Source organism: Adiantum capillus-veneris, chromosome 2 (assembly GCF_014529385.1).
Source record: "Adiantum capillus-veneris isolate H3 chromosome 2, ASM1452938v2, whole genome shotgun sequence".
NCBI lineage: Eukaryota > Viridiplantae > Streptophyta > Polypodiopsida > Polypodiales > Pteridaceae > Adiantum > Adiantum capillus-veneris.
Genome location: NC_140932.1, coordinates 70,449,203 through 70,471,129, shown reverse-complemented (window position 1 = coordinate 70,471,129; position 21,927 = coordinate 70,449,203). Strand labels below are relative to the sequence as shown.

The window sequence follows — 21,927 nt, the reverse complement described above, 5'->3', positions numbered from 1 at the left end:
CAAGAACCAGGAGAGTGGTGTCTTGCTCAAGTACTTTGTGTTGTAGGACTCTATGTGTATGATAATACATGCTAGAGTGAAAGAAGGATTCATTTGGTAAGGCAACCACATTTGATGAGAAATCAAAGCTATCAATACAGGAGTGAGGAAAAAATATTCTCATTTACAAAGTGAAAAATGACTTGTTTAGAGAAGTCTATTAGAACAGGAGCAAATAAAAAACGGGAGCGTCTATAAACCAATGGACAAAACTATTTGGCAACTTACATTCAAATCTCCATGTCTATGTGTTTGCTTGGATCACACAACTAGACTACAAGGTAAGACATAACTTTCGTTTCTTATAAATTTTGGAGAGACACAGTGCCGACTCCCCACCATACCTCTGTACGGCATATTTGTATGACACACACTATATATGGTCTATAGTTTGTGGCATTTCCTCATTGTATGATGAAAAGTTTAACTACTCATTTAGCTTGACAAAACAACGTTCTCTTCCTTGCAGACTCGCACAAGATGCCTACTCAATGACCAAGTCCGAAGCCCAAGTTAATTTTTGCACTTCTCTACACTACAATCTACTACATAGAGGCAGTATGTCTCTTACTCGCCGCAACTAAAGCGCATCAACACACTAGTACTAATCCATATAAACGACTTTTGGCAAGGCCAACCAAGCAAGACTAGGTTTTTATTTGAATTTAAATTTTTGGGTTCCCAACAGAACACTCCAAGAGGTAGAAGTGCGCTTTGAGTATTCAATTGAGTTGGAAGAGTATGGTTTACGGCTAATGCGAATATATGCCACTAGGCTATAAGTACTTATAATAGCCGGGCAAGGCAACAGAGCTCTCTTTGCCGTCTGTCTACGCAACGCGATTGGGCAACCTTGTGAGAGAGTCAACTTTGCTTGCTCGCCGGGCAAGGCAACAGAGCTCATTAAGCCTTCCTCTCTCCCCAGCTTCCATGATGCAGCAGTGGAGAAGCAGGCACATAATGTTGGTAGCCATTTTGTTGATGGAAAGTCTAGCGGCACTCGCCGCCTTCGTCCATGCCTCCCCGGCTTGCTCCAACACCTGTGGAGATATAGCCATAAGCTATCCCTTCGGTACCGCCAAAGGCTGTGGTAACACTGTCTTCCAAAACTATGCCAAGTGCTCCAAAGGCAAGTTTCTTCTCACCACCCACACAGGCCGCTATGAGGTGCTACGCATAGCCTATGAGCCACAGATCCTCATCGTGAAGGACAAGAAGTTGTCAACATGCGGCGAGATGCAGAGGACAAGCATTGGATTCGGTTTGCAAGAAGGCACTCCCTTCACAGTACAAGGGCCCCACATTGTACTCCTAGCATGCACATCTTCATCTTCAATTGTGCAAACCTCACCAACTAGCCTGTGTGATGCAAATGGAGCTCAAATATGCCAAGACTTGTATGGATATTGTCCTAGCATAACAAATCTAGGGTTGAGCATGAATAGCGATATACGAAGTTGCTGCCTGCTAACCTCCGCGGCCATGCGGGAGGGTAGCCCACCATTTCAAATAGATCCAAGTAGTTATGGATGCTTGTCTTATACAAGCATATACAGGTTTGGGCTAGGTGAAGATTTTTCATCGGATTATAGAAACCCCAACATTTGGTCCTATGGAATTCCCCTCCACTTTGAATATGATGAAGCCACCTATTCTCCGGGTTGCCATATATGTGAAGCAAGCCATGGCTCATGCGCCTTTGATGACAACTCAAACTTCATTTGTGTTTGCCCTTCCGGATTGAATGTTACGACGGAGTGCCCGCCAGGTAATTTTTTACATTCTCTCTCTTAATTTGTGTGTGTGTGTGTGTGTGTGTGTGTGTGTGTGTGAGAGAGAGAGAGAGAGAGAGAGAGAGAGAAGTTGGCTAGCATCGAAATATGACTCCTAAATCCATACATACTCAAAGCCGGTAGCTTTAAGTTTTTTAAACGATAATCTCATCCACCTAATGCTAACCCCCATGGGTGTTTAGCATTGGGCTCTCAAATGAGGATCCTTGTGATCACAAGCTAGGGGCTCTTGCTCCTCTCTCATTTCTTAGCTAGTATCTTTTCCTTTAACCCAAAAACAAAACAGAAATGTTGATTAAAGTGGCTATATGATGACTAATCGAGGGCATGGCTTAGCATGTTGGGATTAGCCCTCGATTAGTCTCCGCGGAGAGGGGGAGCGCTTTCACCTCAAAGACGTTTTCTATATCATGCGAGTTCAAAGAGTATTTAGCCAACTTTTACATGCATATGTATGAAGAAGATCACCTCCTCTCTTAACAAGCTTTATCTCACTTTAGCTAAATCAATTAAAAACGACCTCTTATATTTGTATTTTCCTCAAATTTGTGTACTAATGAGCTCACATGGTCGATTTACATATTGCTTTGTACATTTGGTACGATATCACTATTGCATGTAGAATTTTAGATTATTGGACAAATAAATAGACAAGGATATACTTGGACTAATTGTTTTTCCAAAAAAAAAAGACACTTTGAGATTTTGAGAAACTTTACAATGCAATGTTTCCTTCTTGGGGGGTCATGTCATGTCAAGGGTAGGACTAGGAGGGCACGGAAAGTGCCAGACACACTTGCAGTTTAAGGGTCTATGTATAGGTAAGAGTCAGAGGGCCAGGGGCCTTTATATAGGACAGTTGGGTGGTTATTCACAGGTATGTCTTCCCTCACTCTTACATTGGTATCAAAGCTCAGGGGAGGGAGAAGCTATGGAGGAGGGAAGGAGAAGGGTACGAATCCTTTGCATGGTGAGGCATGCTCTCTCTCTCTCTCTCTCTCTCTCTCTCTCTCTCTCTCTCTCTCTCTCTCTCTCTCTCTCTAATGGAAGGCAAGCCAAGAGAGCTTGGAAGGAGTACAACAGAGTGAAGGGTTGTGCATGGTTGCTTTCTCCAAGAGGGTGCAGAGGCCCGATAGATAAAGGGCCATGGGATCGGTCTCCTGTAAGGAAGGTGAGGACGACCAATAGAGGAGAGCCAAGGACAAAGCCATGAGAACAATCGCTTATGCGCACACGCACAAATTTTGACATGCATGAAACACGTTGCAAGAAACTTTTCCAAGTTTGCATGGTTGAGGGATGGACATTTTGACTCTGCAACAACTGATTTTGTTACACAAGGCCCTCTCCATCCCTCTCCCTTGCTTTCTTTGTGTTGTTGCAGGTCAGTTCGCCATTGTTTTTTTAAGCAAAGGTGGGCGTCCTAATTTTGTCCCCCCCCCCCCCCCCCCCCCCCCCCCCCCACAACTAAGGGCTTTGGCCCATGGCTCGAGTCGGTAGCGCCATGCAAAAGATCACCATTGGCCTCATTTTCATACATGCAAGCAATGGCCATGCAAGGTTGGTGGAAAATTGCAGCAACACGTCTACAGTTGTACAACTATCATACATATGACGCATGCCTTGGTTGTCAATTAGATTACACAGAAGCAAGGCTCCATTCGATTGCAAGAAACACATGAAAAACTTACCGCAAGAAACACATGCAAAACCTCTGCAAGGCATGCGAGGGGCATTTTGACCATGGCCATAGTAAAGCTTGCAAGCCATGCTTATTTATGACAGCCACGCATGGCATTGGCTTGTTTAAATTCTCGATAAATGACTATTTAACAAGGCCGCCTCAGCATGATTCAATATTGGCAAAGGCAAGGACAAAATCAACAAAGACAATAAAGCTTTTATGTAAGCCTGGGCTTGCAATGGCAAAGACAAGATTACACGCGATCGATACGGCAAGTCGAGTCCAGTGAGTATTATTGTATGCATAAATTTTTGGTTTGTTTGATAAATTTTTCAAAACATGCTACATAACTCTGTCATGCAACAGAGGTGAGTTCACTTTAAGCACTCCAAGCACAAGCACGGCTTGTGCTAGTTATCATAAGCATTACAATTTTGATGCATACATTGTCGGCAAAGGACCAATGATTGGTTTGCAAATCCGAATCAATCACGGCTTGAGTGTAAATAGTGTTGATCAAAAGCATGGCCATTTGGTAATGTTCTTTTTTCTCAAGGAGATTAGCATAGCCTCCTGCTAGACTTGATGAAGGGTGCAAAGTTGCTCGGCATGGCCGACTACTTGTCACCGCTCCTAGAAGCCGACGGTGAATACTTACAACGCAATACTATTAGCCAATTCTATGTACGCTTTGTGATTGCAATTATGATAAACATCAATTACAAATACTTTTATAATTCTCAATACGATGTGATATTTGACATGGTCGTTTAGCTGATAATGTTCAACAAGGTCGATTCTCTTCTACCATGATAATTGCATGTCGACAGCAGCATCCTGGTTATAGGCACAAAAGTACTTATGTGCAGCAAGGCTTCAATTTCGGCGTCTTGCATTGAGACTGCCCACGTTTGGAATATGCTATGAGCATACAAACTTGGGGGGGACTTGGCAATGTATTTACAGGTTGTTTCATTACGTGCTAAGAGGGCATATATGGTACATACGATAATTCTCTCTCATGCAACAAATATGGATTTGAGCCAACTTCGAATGAGTTTTTTCTTCAAAATTTCAGGACAACTGGCTACAGTAGGACTACCAGGTTAGAAAATTTCAAGTTTTTCCATGTTTCAATCTTTACTTTGAAAAATATTGTTTGTTGTGCAACGTGCTTTGACGGTTTCACTTGAAGCAAGGCTTCTAACTCATGTCAAGATATTGCCCATGGACTTGGAATTACGGGCATTGGCACACAGATTTGGGGATTTGGCAATATAGGGATATAAGCTCACATTCCAACGATGAATTGTGATGTATCCATGCCAGTCCAGATTGTGCACGGCATTTATGGTATCAGCTCACTTTGTTGATACCAGCACTCTCACCAAGGGTTTATCATTTTACTTTTTTGCTTTGTGTGCATGGCATGCCAATATGGTGTACTCAATTCCATCTCATCTTTGTTTACTCTTTTGCTATAACACCAATCACTTTGTCAAAGACACAATCAGATATTGAATGTTTAAATTTTTTTCATCAAACGAACTTCATTCACGTACAAAGCGCTCATAAGTAATTCAATATGATACAGTAATGATCACATCCAAGGTAGGTGGGTCAAGCTGTGACTTATGTTTTCTGCTGCATATCTATGAGAGAGCGTGGTCAAAGCAAATTTTTGTATGCTTTATGGGTCTTTGATGGTTTGAGCATTCAACTTTCTATAATCCACACACACCCTGAGTTTACCGTTTTTCTTTGGAGAAACTACCACTATAGGGAATAATCAATCACTACTCGCCACCTCTGGCATGAACCCTGCCTTCAAAAGGTTGTCTATCTCTTATTTGACCTTCTTAGTATAGTTCAAATTCATTCTGTATCTTTGCAATCTGATTGGTCTAGCATCAAGCTTAAGTGGTGTTTTGTGTTGGCAAACCCCTTTCAGATCTGTGTGCTCCCAAGCAAAAACATCGTAATATTCTAGAAAAGCTATATAACTTTGTTCTTGTGATGTTTGTCGTCGGCTTTGGATCATCGGCTTTGGATCAGCGTTTGGTAAATGCAAAATGGTTAGTAATAGCATTCCTCTACTTTCCATTCCATTCCTCTACTTCTTGATTGTTTGGTAAATGCAAAATGGTTAGTAATAGCATGGAAACTACTACCATGAGACTGATACCTTACCAATATGGTAGTCACCGCTACCATACTGTTAGCTTTGGCTACCATACTGGTAGCTACCCTTTACTAGTAATAGCATGGCAGCTACCACTATCAAGTTGGTAGCTACTAGTCCTGTACTACTGGCTACTAGTCTAGGCAATGGACAATCTAACCACTACTATCTATCAATGTGATCATGATAGGTACGAGTTTCATAGTGGTAGCTACATTGTCTGCCAAAGGTAGCTACCACCCTAACACTAGTAGCCACCACTTTGTGTTGAGAGTGGTCCTGACAACTACTAAGCTGAAAGTGATAGCTACCTTGTGACCATCAAGAATTTCATGGAAGAATAATAGCTTCCACAACCATATTGGTAGCTACCTTTACTAGGGATAGCATGGCATCTACCACTATGAGACTGGTACCTACCAATCTTGTACTAGTGGCTACTAGTTTAAGCAATGGACAGTCTAACCATTGGGAGCTACCAATTTGATCCTAGTAGGTAATAGTCTCATAGTGGTAGCTACATTATCTACCAAGGTTAGCTACCACCTTATCACTAGTAACCACCACTATGTGGCATTAATTGATCTATATATGGTCATTATTAATACCTATCATATAGGAAGTACCATAGTCCATGCTTTTGGATGCATCACAATTGCTTAAGGGCATCGATGATGGTTTGGTTTGTGATTGAACTCCTTAAAAATTGCCATCGATACTTTCGAGCATCATTAAATCCTGCATAGCCCTCGAAATGGGTTGCATGCAACCTATCTCCATGCATGTATCTTTGCTTGCAGCAATGTAGCCAAAATAGTACATGTCCCTTTCCTCTTGAGCCCTAGATAAAGCCTCAGTTGATGCCTTGTCCACAACAATTCCTTGCAATGTTTCGATTGTCAAACAACCTACTCACATTATTTCTAAGCTTCTCCACATGCAATACATCCACAGCATCCATGTTGTATTCTACCTTCTGTAATGTAGCATTTGCATCCTTCAATTTCCCAATGAGTGTGTCCACTAGAATATTGGCACCTTTATATCGGTGCACATATGCCTTATGCAATTCAAGGTTTTTGGTAGCTTCATTGCAGTGCTCTAATAATTCCAAATCATGCCTGCTTTCAACCATGTTGTAAGTAGTATCTAAATTTGCAAGAGATGGTGGACCAAATTAAAAAACATTTGTACATCATCCGCTCTAGAGATGGGAGTTTCCTTACCTGCTTCCAAGCGATCTGGAGTCCTCGTCATTTGTCGAGAACTCTGAGCGGCAAAGGAGGAATGGAAAACTACCCATCTCTACTTCTTTGCCTCCAATTTGGCTGCATCCATATGTGTAATCATACTCTCAAAAAACGTCCAATCGATATGTCCCTTCAATTGTTCATATAGAAAGCCTCTGGAAAATGCTTTAGTCACCTCCATACCATAATTGCTAGGAGGTTCTTGATACATGGATGTGAGCAATATATAAAACCTAATGGATGGGTAGATTGAACGAGTTACCCAAGTTTAGAGAATATGCTACGAGCAATACGTTAGCAAGAAGAAATCCAATTGGGAAGATTGCCTCCCTCTTTTGAAGTTTGCTTATAGTAGTGCTAAGCATGTTACAATACACTTTAGTCCTTTTGTGTTTATCTATGGCTTTCACCTTAGATCACCAATTATAGTGGGGTTGACTGCTGAGAAAATTCAGCAAGTCAAGGACTTAATCCAAGATCATATGGATATGCTAAAAATTGATCATCGAAATGTTCGATTGATACAAAAAGTATATTGATGAGAAACATCGGTAAGTAACCTTCATGGAAGGAGAAGAGGCATTTTTAGGTGTTCTAGAACATTCAAACAGTCTGAAAATTGTGCCAAGACCTAAATTATCTCCTAAATATTGTTGGCCATTTTGCTCGCATGGCTTTAGGTAAAACGGTTAGTTTAAGCATTGTGAGGTGCATAGTTCGAGCACACATGACTTCTTGAGGATTTTGGTGAGAATGATGGTGCAAATTTATTAGACAAGAAAGGGATCTCATTAGATCCTACCTAATGAGATGAAAAAGGATCCAGTAGAGTAGGATAGGTTCATACTTAAAACTCTTGTGTCTTTCTTTAGCTAAGGCTTAACTATGATTAAGTCTCTATCAATTCAATCTCTTAGTTGCTTCTCTCCTACACTATTACTCTCTCTCTCTCTCTCTCTCTCTCTCTCTCTCTCTCTCTCTCACACACACACACACACACACACGCACACACGCACACACATGTACATACCAACATCTTGTAAATTTTTACTATTACACACAGCCAACATTAGCATCTCTCTCTCTCTCTCTCTCTCTCTCTCTCTCTCTCTCTCACACACACACACACACACACACACACATACCAACATTGACTTAATTTTTAATATCACACACAACTAGCGTTAGCATTTGTGTCTTTTTCACATCTACACATGTAAAGTAGAAGTTGATTTTGTTGGTGAAAATTAAAGAATCTTGCATATAGCACCCATCTCCCATTTCCAAACCCTATCTACCCATATATCAATGGATAGCTCTTGACAAGTAGACTTCAAATGTAGAAACTCCACAAAGTTTGGAGCTCATTTGAAAAAAAAACTCACCAAAATGTTTTTGAAGAGAGGTGAGGTGAGGACATGCATTCCCCAAAATTTACCTAATGCAAGTTGTGGTCATGTGACATGCATTTTTTGATTCCAATCTTCCAAAGGTACCCTACCATCTTACTTGATGGGGAGAGAGAGTGAGTGAGTGAGTGAGTGTGTGTGTGTGTGTGTGTGTGTGTGTGTGTTTGTGTGTGTGTGTGTGAGAGAGAGAGAGAGAGAGAGAGAGAGAGAGTGCGTGATACCTTCTCATTGCTAAACTATAGGTTAGGCTTTATCTTTAAGCTTAAATGTAGTGAAATACTCTCATAGACTATAAAAATTGCCACTAAAAAGGAAAGGTGGTCAAGAGATAGTTTTCACTCACTATAAGTTTGAATGACTAAGGATTGATGTCCACTTAACCATAGAAACACTAGATTAATATTTTGAATATCTCAACTTATTTAAAATTATGCAATTATATATGTACTATACAATGAAACAGAAGAAAGAGAATGCATGTGTGTGCACCTCAAACATCATTTCCCAAGAGGTAAGGTCCATGCTCAAAGGTCCATGCTTCCCTTTTTTATAATTTTTTTCTTCTTTATGAGGGAGAGTTCTCACAATATCATTTTTTCTTGAAGATTGTTATCTGAACCATGTTTGTTTCCTTTTAGTTGTAGTTCATGCATGGCCTCTTTTGGTGCCTACCACATGCCATAAGCTCTCCCCTATCACTATCAACCAAAGATCTCAATCGGGCCTTTTTTTGAGCCATTGCTTGAAACAAAATTTAGCTCGCGCTATAAACCAAAGATCTCAATCAGAGGCCGCCTTTTGCATTCCATTGTCGTTAGCTTGTCCCGCTATCCCTAATACAAGAAGGTTGATCAAGGCAAGCCATACAAGATTTTTCCTAAAGCATCACAGCAACGCAACCTCTACACAAGAGCATAGGAACGTATGGGCACATAAACTCTAGTTGTTTCCCTCTTACATCACATGGAAACTTGCATGCAAATTTTGTTCTCTCTCTCTCTCTCTCTCTCTCTCTCTCTCTCTCTCTCTCACACACACACACACACACACACACACACATTGATGAGCCTCAAGTTATCCATCACTACATTATTAAGATACACAATTCTTATATCCACCCTCGTAATTACAATGTGCTCGTTCTTTCTGTTTTTGATAGGCTCAACTTCTAACAAAGACACTACAAGACTGAGCATGATGGTCAGTAGCATATGGATGTTAGGTATTCTCACAAACCTAGCAAAATTGTAACATCTATCAAAAGTGTGAAAACTTTTATTTATTGCTTTTCTAGCCTAAAATTCCTTTATCTTTTAAATTAAGTTTTGTATTTAAGGCTCAAAAAAGTGTAATTTGATTGTGAGACGTTGAGAGGTCCTTGTCCTTCAACACAACTTTCCTAAAAATGAGCTTATGATTTGCAAGTGTGATTTATAATGCAAAATTTGATTCTCTTTTTCTTAGAAATTGTTGAAGTTTGTTGAATGTCTCTAGATGCCCTGGCTCGGTCTGTTGAGCAGGGCTTACCATGTAATTTTGTTTTGATCTTTATAATCGCATTCACTATTGTGAGTTTGGCTCCCAAAAAAAAGAGTAACAAAAGTAGTTGAGAGTTTCACTTGAGATATTCAGAACCCCACCCTTTGGTTAGATATTAGTGAAGGTTAAAATGAACACATTAAAATATCGATGCCTTGACACTGGGCCAAGTGGGAGTTTGTCATGAGACTAGTGGAGCAAGGTGGCATTGGAATTCTTAACCCTGTAATTCATGCAGAGGCCCAGTATGCCAAAGTTTTTACATCGATCACTAAGCAAGACCATGCATGGGCTATTATGATAAAGGACATGATTGAAGCATCCTTCTGAACCCATATTGGAGAGAAATTGCTAGAAAAAATAACAACAAAGGACTCAGTTGGCTAGCCCATTTTTAGGACAGCAAACAATTGAAGCTGGAAAGGACCAGATTATTTGGCTACCTAGTTCCACCTCAATGGGACTGAACGACTATTCATCAATAGAACAGTGGAGGTGATGGGTTAATCGATGCAGAAGCGTACTCCCTAATCACCAATGATTATCACTAGGCTATGGAGGGTGAAGCTTTAGCATAACCATGGTGTTAAAATTAGGGTTAGAGAGATGGTGGTTAGGGTTAGGTTATGCCAAATGCAAGAGCATAGAGAGAGAGACTATAGACACAGTGATAATGTTCAAAGTGCAATTGAGTGATTAGAGAGTAGCTTCTATATAGGTTTAGTGCTTTACAATCATTGGCTAAAGAGGTTGCATCCTCTTGCTATTGGACCATGTCAACATTTATCTCTTCCTAGGTGACTAGAGGGCTTTCCCACATAGTGCCACAAGTTGGGCTTACCCTAACAAAAGGGGCTTGAAAACTATTGTATGCATGTGTGCGATTCCAAGTTCAAGTGGAAAGCCTTGTGATGGCCAAAAGGGAGACACTTCTTTAAACCACAAACCAAGGTTTTCTATCACACTATAATGATTTTGGCTAATTGGTTCTTCCAATGGGGAATCAATGGCCAGAGTCAAGATGGGTGGTGATAATGAATAACATCTAGGATCCTGAATGGTCACTGTCAGTGTAGATCTTCTTATGGAATTATTATGGGGGCTTTGTTGACAAGAGTAAAGATTCTAGCCATAGATATTGTTTTAGATAGATACTCGAGCTGCAAAGTAACTAGTGAGGACCTCCCTCACTTATGAAGTGTCCGGCTATAAGTGTCCTAGAAGGGAAGATCTGCAAATGGGTACAAGGACCTGGAAAACAGGTTTGTTCAAGAAAAACCTATTCTTAGAAGAGGGAAGGTGACGAAAAGTGAAGCGCTACTTGTATACATGCAAATTGTTAGATTCTGTTACTTCAAGCAAGTCCAAAAGGCCAAGAACTCTCGAGTGTTTGAGAATGCTCTATCAACAACTAGCTTCATAGAAATTTTACTAGAAAGCAAGAAAGTGATCGTTTCCATTGTTAAAAGGAAGAATCAACCCAGTGGAATAGGGCAATCAGTGCCATGCTGACCGAAGTGGACGAACCAAAAGATGGGCAGTTTGCCTCTTGTTAGGGCCAGGTAGCTTATGAAGTCGCGGAGCGGAGCGTGGGTCGACTCTCTCACTCACACACACAGTGAGCTTACACAGTACAGTACGCAGATAACTGTTAGAAGGGTTATCTCCCAATTCCTTAGTATTCACAAAGTATAAGTTAGTATATACAAAGAGTTAGAGGTAAGTGAGTTAGGCGGGCGGCCGGCCATATCCGCATAAGAGGCCACTTGGGCTTTAATCCCAACAACCTCCCACTTAAAGTCCAATGTGGCACTTTAAGTAACTGTAAATCTATGAACATAAATGTACAAAGATTTACATGGCTGCCATCTATCCAATGCCCAATAACTCACTACAATGCACAAAGCCCTCTCCTGGAAGTCCCTTTGTGAGTAGATCAGCAGGATTGTCCTTGGTGTGGATCTTCAGCAGTTGTATCTGCTTGTCTTCAAGTACTTCCCTAATGAAGTGATATTTGACATCAATATGCTTAGTCTTCGAATGGAACACTGGATTCTTTGCCAATTGTATAGCACTTTGACTATCACAATATAACTCTGGCATATCTACTTTGATTCCCAAGTCTGCAACCAATCTACCAAGCCAAATAGCTTCTTTGCATGCCTCATTTGCTGCAACATACTCAGCTTCTGTAGTAGACTGCGTAACACAATCTTGTAATCAAAATTGCCATGATATGGCACCTCCAGCCAATGTAAAGACATAGCCTGATGTAGATCTCCTCTTATCCAAGTCTCCTGCATAATCTGAGTCAATGTATCCTCTGACACTCAAATCCTTACTACCATAGCATATGCGCATACTCTTTGTATGTTTTAAGTATCTCATGATACCTTTCACTGCCTCCCAATGTTTCTTGCCTGGATTTGAAATATATCTGCTAACCACTCCCACTGCAAATGCAATATCCGGACGTGTAGCAATCATTGCATACATCAAACTACCCACTGCAGACGCATATGGAATCTTATCCATTTCAGCCTTTTCTTCCTCAGACACAGGACAATCTTGTTTGCTAAGTTTCACATATGGTGGCAATGGAACACTCAATGCCTTTCCCTTCTCCATATTGAAACGTTGCAAAACCTTGTCAATATACTCTGTTTGAGATAACCAAATCAACTTCTTTGATCTGTCTCTCTCAATGCGCATACCAAGTATATGACTTGCCTCACCCATGTCTTTCATGTCAAACGATTTTGCCATCTTTGACTTCAAAGCTGAAATTTCTTCCAAGTGTTTGCCAGCAATCAACATGTCATCCACATACAAAATAAGGATCAGCCAACTGCCATCCTTAGCCTTCTTTGTATATAGACAGTGATCGAACTCACTACGTTTGTAGCCTTGAGAAAGCATAAACTGGTGGAACTTATGGTACCATGCCCTCGGTGATTGTTTTAAGCCATAAAGACTCTTTAACAACTGGCATACCAAATGTTCCATGCCTTTCTCAACAAACCCTTCTGGCTGCTGCATGTAAATTTCCACATCTAAATCACCATGCAAGAACGCTGTCTTGACATCCATTTGGTGCAACACCAAATCCAATATAGCAACCAATGCAAGAAAGCATCTCAATGTAGTCATCTTGACCACTGGAGAGAAGACTTCATCAAAGTCAATGCCTTGTTCTTGCTTAAAGCCCTTGGCAACAAGCCTTGCTTTGTACTTTGGCTGACTATCATGAGCGGTGATCTTATATCTGTAAACCCATTTACAAGGTAGAGCCTTTTTGCCCTGTGGTAATTTAACCAACTTCCATGTCTGGTTTTTATGCAGAGCTGTCATCTCTGACTGCATGGCCAACTGCCATTTTTTCGAGTCAACCACTTGTAATGCTTCCTTGTAACAAGATGGTTCTCCGCAATCTGTGAGCATGACATAATTTAGAGATGGCACATAACGATCAGGTGGTTTGGAGACACAATCTGAACGTCTCACCACAACTGATTCTGCCTCTCTAGCCACTATAGGTTGTTCCTGAGCCTGACCATGCTGTCTTGATGTGCTAGCACTAGGTCCATCTTCCCTGAAGACAACTCTTCTGATCTCCTCTGTCTTCTCTGGCTTAGCGTGAAACTTGGCTTCATTGAAATGCACATCATTGCTACGAATAAGCTTTTTGGACTCAGGATCCCAAAGCCGGTAACCCATCTCGCCCGATTCTCCGTAGCCAAGAAATATACACTTCTTGCTCTTTGGTTCTAACTTATTTCTGAACTCCTTAGGAATATGGCTATAAGCTTCACAACCAAAGACTCTGAGATGCTTATATGAAGGTGCCTTGCCTGTCCATAGCATCGCGGCCACTGCACTCTTATCCAGAACCCTACTAGGAGACCTGTTGATCAAATGGACTGCTGTAGCCACTGCTTCCGCCCAAAATCCATCAGGCAACTCAGCATTTGACAACATGCTTCTAACCTTCTCTTGTATGGTCCTATTCATACGTTCTGCAACCCCATTCTGTGAAGGATTATATGGTGCAGTAAGTTCCCGCTTAATCCCTTTTGCTTCACAAAAGTCTTGAAAAGCTTTGGAAACGTACTCTCCACCATTGTCAGTTCTCAAGCACTTCAGCTTCTGACCACTCTGATTCTCCACCAACTGCAAGAATGTCTTAAAGACCTTGAGCACCTCATCCTTGTGCTTCAAGAAGTAAACCCATACTTTGCGAGAATAGTCATCTATGAATGTACAAAATTACGCTGCTCCCCCTAGTGACAAACTAGGCATTCCTCCGCATAGATCACTGTGTACAAGAGCTAACCGTTCGTCCCTATGATTCCTCTTTGATCTGTGCGGTTCCTGTGTTTGCTTACCATAAACACAATGCTCACAAAACTCGAAATCTTGAAATGAAAAGCCAGGCAAATAACCATAATGAGAAAGTATTTCCATTCCTCTTTTTGACATATGTCCCAACCTACGATGCCACAGTGACACACTTGGCTGCTCAATCACATTAATTACATGGTTTTTAACCTCTGAAACATGTAAAGTGTACAGAGTTCCTGACTTGCTGCCATGTGCTACAGTCATCGAACCTTTGGAGATCTTCCAAGCGCTGTTCCCAAAAACTGTCACATAACCCGCATCATCCAACTTCCTTGTACTAATCAAGCTCTTTCGGATTGCTGGAACATGTCTAACATTCTTGAGCCATAAAGAAGAGCCATTCTGAAACTTCATCTGCACATCTCCCACTCCAAGTATGTCACAAACCTGCTCATTGCCAAGTCTGACATAATCTTTAGTAGCCACATATGATGTAAACCACTCTTTGTGCGGAGAAACATGTAAAGATGCCCCTGAGTCGATAATCCAATCACTCATAGCATGTCCATCCTCTGCAGTCAAGAAAACAGAATCAAGATTGCTGGTAAGGAAGATGTCATCAGCTGCTATACCAGAATCACTGTTTGAACCAGATCCTGTGACATTCACCTCTTCAATCTTCACTGAACTCTTCTTTTCATCTTGCTCAGAACTCTTTGTTTTTCCTTTTTCTTGTTTCCACTTCGTACAGTCTCGCTTCATGTGACCCTTCTTGCCACAATGGTAGCATTCTATGTCATCCTTTGACTTCGAATCACGAGACTTACTTTCGTTTTGTGCCTTCTTACCCTTCTTCTCTTTAAACTGTTGTCTCCCTCGAACGACCAAAGCACTATTGCCTTTGCCTTTGTCAATGTTCTTCCTGTTCACTTCCTCTGTGAGCAAGCTGCCAGTGTCAGCATGATTGTGGAACAAGCTAACTCGTCAAGCTCTTCCCACTCATCTTCAGCCATACCTTGTGGTCTCTCCTCTTTGAGCTTCAGTGGCTTCACTTGTTTTTTCTGCACCAAAACTTGCCAAATCTGCTTCTTCCAGAATGGAAAGTTTGTGCCATCCAGCTTCTTTATGTTGTAAAGAGTCTCACTTTGAGAAGATGCCATATCTGCCAAACTGCTTACTTCTGAGAAAAATCCGGCAGAGTTTCCCCTGTAAACTGGCCTCTGTACACAGTAAACAAGCTGTAATCAACAAGCTGAACACCTCTCCTCAGGAACTGTCAGTATTTTGAAAATTTTTGACAGAGTCTCCCCTGTAAACTGAGCTCTGGGAACCAAAAGATAGCTCAAAAAACAATCATAAATAGCTGACCAGTGACAAATCTAAAAAATCTCTGTAATATGTTGTCCTGTAAGCATACACTATCTCCTCTCTGGGCGATGACAGAACTTGTATCTGTCTCAAGACTGAACCCTGAACAATGCCTCAACGGCCTGACGCATAAGATGCAATCCAGTGTCTACACAAAGTCATACATCCTAAGGGATAAAAGTCGCCGAAGAGAATGCGTGTAGAGGGGAACTCCAGCAACCTAATCCACCTCACACTGGGTAACCCAGCCCCCAGTGCTTGGCTTCAAAAAACCTCACACACGACCGTCTCAGATGGCTCAGCAAACTGCCCATAACTAGCATACATCCTATAATAGACCAATCACTGTCCTATGACCGCTGCGGCGGTCTGTCTGCTAGCGTGACTCACAACTAGCAGACCCACAATCACAGTACATCAATCTGCAATACATGCCAGTGGTGTCAAGCCGTCGTATGGCCACACCTCCCCTGGAACCTGGCATGCACAAGAAGTAACAATGCAGACTCCAATATACATATCTGATGATATATATGTGTACCTGGTCTATAGATGATGCTCTGAAGACTAATGAGTGATGTATGTCGATGCCGATATTGATGTCGGCCACCTCCTGCTTGCCAATCTACACAAGACGGATTTCTTTGCGGCTGAAATCTATCTTCTGCTGTAGTGCTCAGAACGAAATTCTGAGGGCATAAACGGCTTCGAAAGGGGGGTAAAACCGCAGGTCACCTGCTGGATACGCTCCCGGAACGCCGAGTGTGAATTTTCGAACTCCGGATCCAGAATCTGCCGGAAAAGTGCGCGTGCGCGCGATTGCGCAAAACCGCACTGAACCAAGGCTCTAATACCAATTGAAGTCGCGGAGCGGAGCGTGGGTCGACTCTCTCACTCACACACACAGTGAGCTTACACAGTACAGTACGCAGAGAACTGTTAGAAGGGTTATCTCCCAATTCCTTAGTATTCACAAAGTATAAGTTAGTATATACAAAGAGTTAGAGGTAAGTGAGTTAGGCGGGCGGCCGGCCATATCTGCATAAGAGGCCACTTGGGCTTTAATCCCAATAGCTTATTGTTGTATTGCGAGATCCCTCAGGGCTCAACAAGAGCTTGAGGTTGCTTTGTACATTTCTTTTGGAAGAATTTGATATACATCCACTCACAATTGTGAGTTTGACCAAAAAAATAAAAAAGTGAACACTAGTAAAATCTGCTAAAATGAAAGTGGCTGACAATCCAATGAGTAAGAAATGGGGATTCTGAAGCTAGTAGGTGGCTCAACTATTTCTTTTGCATTTTATTAAGTGGAATCTAGTGTGAGGAGGGAAAAGTAGCCATCGCACGATGGGTGTGAGGCGACTTGGCAAAGGGCAAGAGGAGGTGGTGGAAGCACTAGCGACAGATGGCACATAGTAAATCAAGGACTCGCCCATACAACATTCTCTCTAAATTTTGGAGAGGGGACACATGTTGGAAGCTCAGCATGAGTGACGTTTTCTTATGAGAGATACACTTTTTGGGTCACATTATCTTTGTAGAGGGTGTAAAGATGCACCAAGTCAAGGTTAAAACCATCAGAGATTTGGACACATTTGAAGAATGTATATGAAGTTTGAAGCTTCTTAGGTGTGTGCTCGTATTACTAGTAGTTCATTTGAAAGTTTGTAGGGATTTCTTCTTTGTTACACATTTTGACATAGAAAGGGATTCCTATTTCTTGTGGACCATCAGAGATTGTAGCCTTCAAGACTATAAAAGAGAAGTTGACAACTACTCTAGTGTTCTTACTACCTGATTTGCAGCTTATGAGAGGAATGTGCTCATGACCAGAGTGCGTTGCACAAATTTACAAAAAGAAGCTATTGGTAGTCATCCTCAGTGGTGCCATTTTCTACTTGAAGCCAATTTACAGTGCTTATTGATCACCAAATTTTGAGATACTTTTTGTCCTAGAAACATCTATCAGACAAATAGATATGAGATGGATAAATATCTTGTCATGGTTTCACTTTCAAATCGTTCATGTTAAGGGAAAGAAGAACTTGGTGGCAGATGTGTTGTCTCACAAGCCACAGATTTTGGCTATCTTGGAAATTCACCATCAAAACTTCCGGGATATGGCTGATTAGTACACCACAAATCCATATTTTACCAACATCTTTGACCATTTGAAAAGTGTGGAGGCAACTATAGGCTATGTTCTAAAGGAAGATTACATGATGCAGAAGACTATGTTGTGTGTTACTCAAGGGTTGAGGAACAAGGTTTTGAAAGAGTGACATTCCACCTTTTGTGGGTGGTCATGGCATAGACACCACTTTGAAAGGTGTAGAAAAATATTTCTATTGGATGTGGCTCAAAACAGATGTGGACGAGTTTGTTTACTTAGTGTGCCAAAAGGTCATTTGACAGGCATAAGACACTTGGTTTACTACAACCTCTACCTATTCCTAGCCAACCTTGGGAGAGTATAGCAATGGACTTCATTTTTTATCTTCCCAAGACTCAGACTGGGCATGAAGGATTTTGGACAGTCATCGATCGATTTAGAAAACATGCTCACTTTATGTCAGTAAAGAAGACAGTTAAATCCAACCATTTGGCTAAGATGTTTGTCTCGCAAATTTTTTCATTACATGGTATGCCTAAATCTATAGTTTCAGATAGAGATCCCCATTTTACAAGCTTGTTTTTGACTTGTTTTGGAGGGCAATTGCACGGCTTAAATTCTCGTCCTCATTTCACCCACAACAGATGGGCAATCAAAGATAGCCAATTCACTGACCTTGGACTTCTTAAAGTTATACATCTCTAATCAAAAGACCTAATGGGAGAAGTATTTTTCTTTGGTGGAGTTTGCCTACAACAACACAGTACATATGTCCATAGGAAGGGCACCATTTGAGATTATCAAGGGTGTCAAGAAGGTTCCACCTATTCTGAGCACCTAAGATAATATTTTTGAAGCATATCAATATACACAAAGATTTGGACATTGCTTTTGCCAAGGTATGAGAGGGTCTATATAAGTCTAGGGCACAGAATAAGAAGGCAGCAGACAAGCATCAACATGACTTGCACTTGAAGTAAGATGATTGGGTGCTACTACGATTCCAGAAGGCACACCTATGGAAATGGAAGGGTAAGGAGAGGGATTCTCCAAATCTAAGTATGAAATACTATGACCCTTTCTAGACCCAAGAAAAGATAAATGATGTATCCTTCAGACTGAAGTTATCAAATACTTAGAAGATTCAGAATGCATTTCATGTGAGTCTAGTGAGACCTTTCAAAGGTAAAGTGCGAGTGGACAACAAGCCAGAGGAGCAGCTCAAATTGGAAGAGATAGAGGAGAATCTTATTCTTGAAGTGGTCTTGCTCACAAGGAAAGGAAAGTGAAAGGTAAGCTAACATGCCAGTATTTAGTCAAGTTTAGGAACTACTCGGCTTTGGATGCCAAGTGGTCTTGCTCACAAGGAAAGGAAAGTGAAAGGTAAGCTAACACGCCGGTATTTAGTCAAGTTTAGGAAATACTTGGCTCTGGATGCCACGTGATGGAGGAGAAGGACCTAGAAGATACTCCTTAGATTTTAGCACTTTACCTTGAAGCTTTTGGTTTAGCACAGAGTATTCTAAGAGTTATCAATGAATCACTCTGGTTGAATCTAGTGTGATATGGACAACAAATGTTAACTGAGCTGACGTCGATTAACAGGAGTTGTTAAATATCGAAGCCTTATGAATGCACATCGAAGATGAATATGAAGAAGCAGTGAAGATTGGAGTTACACACTTTTCACATTTTTCCAAAATGGCCATGTATTGTAATTTCCCGATTTATTTAGCCATTGTGATAATTGTAACGTGTTACGGGCTCAATAAGAGTTCCAAGATGTAAAGAATAGATCAATTAGTGTACCTAGGTTGCAGATACAATAAGTTGTGGAGCCTCAAAGGTCTTGGGCGCCAGACATTACACATTTTAGACCTTGGCTAACGTATAAAAGCCAACTTTGTAAAGTTTACTATTAAGTTTTTGAATAATAGAACATAGCATGAGCTGGCGGCTCTCATTTCTCTCCTTCTCGCCCTTCCTACTCCCTCCTCGGTTGTCACATTGCAGTGATGTTTGTTGCGTTACAACCGCAGGTAAGAGCTCTACGTGTTGAGGTAAACATTTCATGGTAATCCGTAGCCTTTGGTGTCGCCAGCCCACGGTATAATTTTATCATAAGTAGTAATTTAAGCTAGAAAATGATAAAATAAGTATAGGTGGGGTATTGGGGCATCATTGCTAAACATTTAGATGCATTTTGGGTCAAAAACGACTAGGTCAAAAACTCGCTGCTGTTAATAATCGTGATTTTTGCACTTCATCAAAAGTGAGGTTTGAGACCATATGCATGTGTGCTTAGGTCTTATAAACATGTCTTAGAAGTTTCGTAACGTTTGCATGTCGTTTGATGCTGTAACGGCTATGATCTATTTGCTGATTAGCGACTAGCTTTTGGTGATTTCGGTCATTTGAGTGTAGCTTGATTTAGATGCGAGTTGTTTGTTGTTTTCCAAGAGATTGACAACCTCTTGTAGCCTCTATGCACTAGCCAAGTCAGCTTCATCCATGGATTGACAATATATGTCCGTGATTCTCACTTTGTCTGCAATAAGATATGAGTGAGGTTAGAAACCTCGTCCCACATTTGGCGCCGCTGCCGGGGACAAATAGATCTAAACTAGGGAAAACAAGAGCGTTTTATGTAGTTGTCCATTAACTTCCTCTAGGTTCACCTAGAGTTAAACTTTCTCTTAAAAACCACATAGCTTAAGAGTGTCGTCTTTTGCTGTGTAGAGGTAGCTTGGGAGTAGATTGTACTTACTAAGTACCTTGTAGGATGTAGGATTTTAAGAATGATTGATGGACAAGACACGTTTTAAAATCAAGTCTCAAAAAACCATAAAAAACAAGAAAACAAGTGTTTGTGGACTATTTCCACAACCCCATCGCAGTAGAACCTAGGAGTAGGGTAAGTAGAATCCGAGGTGGGATCTCAAAGCATTGCTCACTCCAATTGTGAGTTGTTTATGTGAAGTTGCAAAAATTCAAATCTATGGCTTGAAACGGTACCAAAAGACTGTCAACCACTGAATCCGACTGGAGGTAACGCTCTAAAAGTTGTATGAACCAGTGGGTAAGCTTAAGAATATTTTTGGGGTAAATTTTCAAGAGTTTGCAAAACTCAGATTATTTACTTTTCTTGGTATTTTTGACCAAATTAAGTTTTAACTTGACTCAGAGGCTTAAAACGCGTCATAAAAAGACTGTCCATTGAAAAAATTGCAAAAAGTGTTTATTTTATGCTAAAAGTAAATAATCACGATTATTTACTTTTAGCTCAAAACTGACCAAGGTTGATACCCTCTATGTAGAATTACAAACATCTTTTGTGAAGGTTCATAGAGTTTGGATCATAAAACAGACCAAAACCTTGATGAAAACTGAAATCTGTACTGATTATCGAGAACTTGAGTGTGACTTGGTAAATCTTGTTGAAATTCAGTGAAACTTGACTCAGAGGCTTAGATGGAAGTGTTAAACATGGGCATTAGCTCAGATGACCAAAAATATGTAAAAATTTGCCAAAAGTAAATAATCGTGATTATTTATTTTTGCCCTATTTTTTAACTTTTTTTTACCAACTAAGCATACCACCAATTTTATCATGTTATATTGAGCACTCATATCAAATTTGATAAGATTTGGATCATTAAAGTGAAAATTGTGGCCAGATTTGAAAAGTCAGTCTACAGACACAAAACTATTGACAAATTGAGCAGTAATTATCCAAACTTGGTGAAACTTGTCTAGGGAGCTTAAGTTGAGTTACTTAACCAATTGGTATCAACATTTTGGCAAAAAAGCTGCAAAAAAATCTCAGAAGTAAATAATTGCGATTATTTACATCTGCTCCAGAATTGAGAAATTTTGCAGAACTGAGTATATCACAGGGTCAACATATCAAGTAGACTCCACAAATCAAATTTGGTGAAATTTGGATCACAAAATTGAGACTTAAGCTAGACTCTTGGAATCAGAGTCTGCGGACACTAAACAGTTGATAACTTGGCAAATCTTGCTCAAATTCAATGAAACTTGACTCAGAGACTTAGATTGAAGTGTTAAACATGCATATATGCTCTGTTGACCAAAAAGATGCAAAGATTTACCATAAGTAAATAATTGCGATTATTTACTTTTGTCCTATTTTTCAACTTTTTTGACCAACTAAGCATACCACCAGTTTTGTCATAATATAAT

General features: G+C 40.7%; 1 protein-coding gene across 5 annotated transcripts in view; it reads left to right on the top strand.

The window, feature by feature from the left end:
• Positions 1-851: 851 nt before the first annotated feature.
• LOC147462942 (uncharacterized) overlaps positions 852-21,927 on the top strand; it is a 41,527-nt gene continuing 20,451 nt past the window's right edge. For 2 of the 5 annotated variants that reach the window (XM_086486200.1, XM_086486207.1), the window contains exons 1-2: positions 852-1,807; positions 9,517-9,579. In XM_086486200.1, the coding sequence (XP_086342326.1) occupies positions 970-1,807; positions 9,517-9,579 (901 nt within the window). In that variant the 5' untranslated portion in view covers positions 852-969. Of the gene's footprint in view, positions 1,808-8,995; positions 9,368-9,516; positions 9,580-21,927 lie in introns of those variants that run through there. The other 3 variants (XM_086486214.1, XM_086486222.1, XM_086486191.1) reach the window with 2 other exon arrangements.